This window comes from Pteropus alecto, unplaced genomic scaffold (genome assembly GCF_000325575.1).
Source record: "Pteropus alecto unplaced genomic scaffold, ASM32557v1 scaffold395, whole genome shotgun sequence".
In the NCBI taxonomy this organism is placed as follows: domain Eukaryota; kingdom Metazoa; phylum Chordata; class Mammalia; order Chiroptera; family Pteropodidae; genus Pteropus; species Pteropus alecto.
The window spans coordinates 96,982-102,733 of NW_006438643.1; the positions used below are offsets into that span (position 1 = coordinate 96,982).

Here is a 5,752-nt window from a genome sequence, read left to right on the forward strand (position 1 = left end):
TAGGCACCTAGCCATGCCTTGAGAGCTCAAAACCTCTTAGTCATTCCCATGTACATGCTTCCCCACAGAGTCCAGCCCCTCTAGCAAGACCCAGGCCATACTCACCCATCCCCACACACTTTGGAGGTGTCCCTGGGGCCCCTATAATTTGAGTGCTATCTTCTGCCCTCAGCCCCTATGTTACCACGGTGGGAGGCACATCATTCCAGAATCCTTTCCGAGTTACAAGTGAGATTGTTGACTATATCAGTGGTGGTGGTTTCAGCAATGTGTTCCCACGCCCTTCATACCAGGTATGTGTAGTGTATGTTTGTGTGGATGGATGAGAGGGGGAGGAGGGCAGGAATCCTCAGTTCAGGAGACAATACTTACTCAACAATGCCTTTCAGGAGGAAGCTGTAACCCAGTTCCTGAGCTCCAGCCCCCACTTGCCACCATCCAGTTACTTCAATGCCAGTGGCCGTGCCTACCCAGATGTGGCTGCACTCTCTGATGGCTACTGGGTGGTCAGCAACCACGTGCCCATTCCATGGGTTTCGGGCACCTCGGTGAGAATCAGCCTGGCTCCAAACCTTCAGGAACTACCCTCAGCCTCTACCCTCAAGACCTTGTACTGAGGATCCCTGACTCCTCAGAGACCTCTGATCTTTTTAAAACTCCCTCCCCAAAAGTCTAATCACTCCTGCATCCCTAATTTCTACTTGTACCCTCACCTATGCAGGCCTCTACTCCAGTGTTTGGAGGGCTGCTATCCCTGATAAATGAACACAGAATCCTCAGTGGCCGCCCCCCTCTTGGCTTTCTCAACCCAAGGCTCTACCAGCAGCGTGGGGCAGGACTCTTTGATGTGAGTGCGGAAGGGAAGGGTGTGGACATTTTCATGAGTATGGGATGTGAATACAGGGTGAGAGGATGTAGTCTAGTAGTGCTGGTACCAGCAGGTCCAGATCTGATGCCCACCTTCTCCCTAGGTAACCCGTGGCTGCCATGAGTCCTGTCTGAATGAAGAGGTGCAGGGTCAAGGTTTCTGCTCTGGCCCTGGCTGGGATCCTGTGACAGGCTGGGGAACACCCAACTTCCCAGCTCTGCTGAAGACATTAATCAACCCTTGAGAGTGGACCTGCCCTTTGCCCCACAGCTGCTGGCTTGTTTCCTTATTCTGCACTGTTGGAAGCCTTGCTGAACCTTCACCTGTTGACTGCTGCAGACAGCTTATCTCCCTAACCCTGAAGTGCTATGAGTGTGACTAGACTCTCACACCTAACCCTGCTCCATCATACTCAGGTCTCCCTACTCCTTCCTGCCTCAGGTTCCTCTATAGATACTATAACCAGTACTATTTGGGAGCATCTCCCAACCCACCCACTTGCCCTCATTTCTTCTTTCTCTTTGCAACCAGGCTTTTGCAAAGTGTTGTCAACAGTCTCTATGAACATGATTTCACTTCATGTTTGCTCCTCAATTCATTGCGATGAGGCTTCTGCTCTTTTTTATTCTTTCCTCTGCTGACGCTGAAAAACAATGGCCTCCTTGCTGCTTCATCCAGTGCACACTTCCAATCTTTGTTTTATGACCCTATCATAGTTGCCTACTCCGTCTCCTTCCAGGGCTTAACTTCTTCTCTGACCATCCTCTCCTCCTCCTCCTCCTCCTCTTCTTCCTCATTGAATGTTGGTGTACTTTATTGCTCCACCCTTAGTTTTTCGCTCTTCTCACTCTACACATTGTCCCCTAGAACAAGTCACTGATTGGCATCCACAGCCATCGCCATCTCACTAAATCAGACTTTCTACCCAACAGTGATTGATACCTCAAAAGCAAGATGTGTGATACGCAACACTTCATTTCTCTCCCTCCTTCTTAATATCACTGTTCTCTTTTGTTTTTTGTTTGTTTGTTTGATACTATGCTGCTTCCAGCCAAGCCAGAGACCCAACTGTTATTCTAGACTATTTTCTTCACCTCCCTCCCCCACCACCTTCAGTTAAGTCCTACTGACTTTACCTCTTAATTATATCTTTATGAATCCACGAGTCCTACCAATTACATTTCTTACGTATATCTAGAACTCATCTACGTCTCTCCATCTTCATTGCTACTACATTAGCTTAGAGCCATATTCTCTCTCCTTTGAATTGTAAAAGGTCCTTGCAAAAAACAACCTTCCTGCCCTTCCCTAAACCATCTCCCAGAGTAAAATGAAAATCCCATCAGGTCATTTACTTCATTAAGACCCTTCAAAGATCACTGGATAAATTTGAGGCTTTTTATCATGACTCACAAACCTGGTCACTTCCTTGCTTTTTGTTCCCAAGTAACAAATTGTTTATCCTCCTCTGCTCTCCCCCATACACATTCTTTCACTTTTGCTCAAGATATTCTGTACCCTTTATCCCTGATTCTCCTTGCTTGGTTAATTTCCAGGATTCTTTCCAGATTCAGTTCAGAAGCCACCTTCTCTTGTGAACCTTTGGCTTCCTGAAACTAGTTGATTTGGGTATGGCACAAAATCCTAGATTTTTGAAACCAAGACTGTTTGATTCTTGTTTCTGATCTAGACTAGGGGAGAGCCTTGGGAAAATAAGTTCTTCTCCCTAAGCCTTTTTCTCACCTGTTAAGTGGAGATATCAATACCTGCCTCTCATAATAATCAGTGAATAATTAAATGGAATAAAGGTGATAGAGTACCTGACACACAAGTAGGAAGCAGGTGTTAGTTCCCTTCCGCCCTTGCGCACTGTTTCTACCTCTAATATTGTAACTCCATCGTAGAATTGAAATTGCCAGTTGGCCTGTTTGCCTCCCTAAGATTGTTGGTGCCTAGAGGAGTAGAATCTTGTTTTATTTAACTTTATTCCCAGGCCCTAGCTCAGGATTGGCAAATAGGAAATAAATGTTTGCTACATTGAAAACCTCATTTTAACGCGCTGTGATTTTGTATGTTATTTACTCAGGCCGAAACACCTCCATCCTCATCTACAGTAGCAACTGTGTGCGCTCACCTCCAGCCCTCACTTTCGGGCAGCTGGCTGGAAGGTGGGGTTTCCACCTCCACCACGAACCCTTAAAAGGCTGAGTAAGGGAACTAGAAAGGTTGCAGACTGGCAGACAACCGGTGGTCGAGGGGTGTCGGGCCGATGAGCCCAAAGCAAGGTCTTTAGGTGTCAGTCTGAATGCGACTCCCACACCGGGAAAAGCGCCCTCGACATTCCAGGAAACGTCTGCGCCCAGCGCGATTCTCCAGGATTTGGTCTCCGCCCCTTGCCTGTGTCATCCAGCGGGCATACGGGCAACTAGCGGGAGGTTCGCCTTGGGGAGAGAGCGGTCATGGCGTGGGAGGGGCGAGCGTGAAGCGTGTGACGCCACTCTGGTGTGTGCGTAACGTGAACGGAAGCGGAAGCGGCTCTGTTCGCCGCCTCTCCCACCGGCCTGATGAGTTGCAGCGGCTCCGGCGCGGACCCTGAGGCGGCGCCGGCCTCCGCCGCCTCGGCCCCAGGCCCGGCACCCGCGGTCTCGGCCCCTCCCGCGCTGCCTGCAGGCACCGCTGCGGAAAACAAAGCCAGCCCCGCGGGGACAGCTGGGGGGCCTGGGGCTGGAACCGCGGCAGGGGTCACGGGACCCGTGGCGGCGCGGGCCGGGGAGCCGGCCGAGCGGCGCGGGGCGGGTGAGGGTGTAGGCAGCGCCCTGGGCTGGCCCCATCGGCGGGGGAGGGCAGCGGGTGGTGTAAGGCAGACCTACTTGGGACCCTGCGCCTTCCACTTCCGTGTCTCAGTTTGCTGGTTCTCCTCCAGCTGCGGTGTCGGCGGGCGGCGCGGCGCCCCCAGAGGGGGCCATGTCTAACGGGGTTTATGTGTTGCCGAGTGCGGCCAACGGAGATGTGAAGCCGGTGGTGTCCAGCACGCCTCTGGTGGACTTCCTGATGCAGCTGGAGGATTACACGCCTACGGTGGGCTTCCTGCCTGAACAAGGCTGTTGGCCTGCTGCCACACCAACTTTCCGCCAAGCCACCTAGATTTCCAGCATCCTCTTCTTGTATTCCGCCCCCCCACCCAACTAGCTCTTGATTTATCCCCTCTGCCACCCACACTGAGCTTCCTGATAATCAGACCTGTCCTCCATTCCCTCACGCCCTCTCAGCCCAGCAGTGCACAAGGCTAACACTGACAGTTGTCTTATTGATTTCTCAGATTCCAGATGCGGTGACTGGTTATTACCTGAACCGAGCTGGCTTTGAGGCCTCGGACCCTCGCATGTGAGTAAATTCTGAGCAGGTTAGAGCCTTGGATGTTTTTGTGGAATTTGTCTTCCATCTGCTTATACTAGTTTTTTCTCTCTAGAATTCGGCTCATCTCTCTAGCTGCCCAGAAATTCATCTCAGATATTGCTAATGATGCACTACAGCACTGCAAAATGAAAGGCACAGCCTCTGGCAGCTCCAGAAGCAAGAGCAAGGTGTGAGGGGAGGCTCATTGAATCAGTAATTACCTCCCACAACAGCGGAGGCTTAATTTATCCTGAAACCCCTTTGGGGAAACTGAGCCCTAGGGGAGGTGAAAGACCTATTCAGGGTCACCCATCTGGGATTGAAATCAGATTCCTGTGTTCAGCTAGTGCTCTTCCCTCTTCCCTCAGGACCGCAAGTATACTTTAACCATGGAGGACTTGACCCCTGCCCTCAGCGAGTATGGCATCAATGTGAAGAAGCCGCATTACTTCACCTGAGCCATCCAATCTAAATGTACTTATCTTTCCCCTTGTCCCCCACACCAGCCTGTTTTCATAATAAACTTTATTGTGACAGGCAGGGCTGATCCCTCCCATGCTGGGAGACATCGTGTGGCAAGTGACAAAGCTATGAGCCCAGCCCCTTTTGGGGCCACAGTGGTAGGGATGGGAGCAGGGGATGGGCCCCATGGCTGGGATAGTACCATGACTGGAGGCAGGGGACGAAACCAAAAGCCTGCTGTTTGGGGGAGGCACACTCCCCTAAAGGTGTCCCCACACCTCCGGAGTTTAGGCAAGGACTTTTCAGCCCTACTTGTCCTGCATCTTCTCCAGGATAGGCACAATCATGTCAAATTTGGGCCGCTTAGCAGGGTCTTCATTCATGCAGATCTTCATGAGCTTACAGACATGGGGGGAAATGCCTGGTGGGATGGTAGGCCGAAGGCCTTCCAGTGCCACCTGTAAATACAGGAAAAGACAAGGTGAGTTTCAGAACTTGAATCTCATGTAGGGAGAGGCCCCTAGGACAGGATTATTGTATATTTGAACAAATGTGGGAAGAACCCAGCCCCACTACAATTATTGTCACAACTGCCATTCCCCCAACACAAGTGTATATAGTTGTGCTCTCACCTTCATTCCAATCTCCATGTTGGAGAGGTCAGCAAAGGGTACCTCCCGTGTCACCAGTTCCCACAGAAGCACTGCAAAACTCCACATGTCTGCTGAGCGTCTGTTTGTGTCCTCAGGCTTCTTCTGCAGAGCTGAAGGGACAGGATTTATCTGTTCCAGCTGCCTGTCCTGTCCCATCTCTGCCCCCTTCCATTACTACTGAGCTGGCCCTTCTCTACCTCCCAACATGATGCCCTCACTCACCTTCAGGGGCCACCCAAGCAGGTGCATACATGCGCCCAGGGCATTGGAAGGAGAACTTGACGTCAGCCATGCTAATTCGGGCAGTCATGTCCTCATCAATCTGAGAAGATAGATGTGTGGAAGGAGGTAAGTCCTATTCTAAATAGGGAAA

At 51.1% G+C, this 5,752-nt stretch overlaps 3 protein-coding genes across 5 annotated transcripts in view; 2 read left to right on the forward strand and 1 right to left on the reverse strand.

Moving 5' to 3' along the window:
* Positions 1-2,917, forward strand: part of TPP1 (tripeptidyl peptidase 1) — a 7,290-nt gene extending 4,373 nt beyond the window's left edge. Inside the window, exons 10-13 of the mRNA XM_006915653.3 lie at positions 173-293; positions 390-548; positions 722-847; positions 972-2,917. Of these exons, the coding sequence (XP_006915715.1) occupies positions 173-293; positions 390-548; positions 722-847; positions 972-1,112 (547 nt within the window). The 3' untranslated portion in view covers positions 1,113-2,917. The remainder of the gene's footprint in view (positions 1-172; positions 294-389; positions 549-721; positions 848-971) is intronic.
* Positions 2,918-3,382: 465 nt separating this feature from the next.
* TAF10 (TATA-box binding protein associated factor 10) lies at positions 3,383-4,804 on the forward strand. The gene is made up of 5 exons (XM_006915657.3): positions 3,383-3,664; positions 3,792-3,946; positions 4,188-4,252; positions 4,338-4,452; positions 4,633-4,804. The coding sequence occupies exons 1-5, from the start codon at positions 3,433-3,435 to the stop codon at positions 4,720-4,722; spliced, it is 657 nt and encodes a 218-aa protein (XP_006915719.1). The 5' UTR covers positions 3,383-3,432; the 3' UTR covers positions 4,723-4,804.
* ILK (integrin linked kinase) overlaps positions 4,773-5,752 on the reverse strand; it is a 6,573-nt gene continuing 5,593 nt past the window's right edge. Inside the window, exons 11-13 of one of the 3 annotated variants that reach the window (XM_006915655.2) lie at positions 5,602-5,701; positions 5,359-5,489; positions 4,773-5,184 (exon numbers count right to left, since the gene is read on the reverse strand). In XM_006915655.2, the coding sequence (XP_006915717.1) occupies positions 5,035-5,184; positions 5,359-5,489; positions 5,602-5,701 (381 nt within the window). In that variant the 3' untranslated portion in view covers positions 4,773-5,034. The remainder of the gene's footprint in view (positions 5,185-5,358; positions 5,490-5,601; positions 5,702-5,752) is intronic. The other 2 variants (XM_006915656.3, XM_015592355.2) reach the window with 2 other exon arrangements.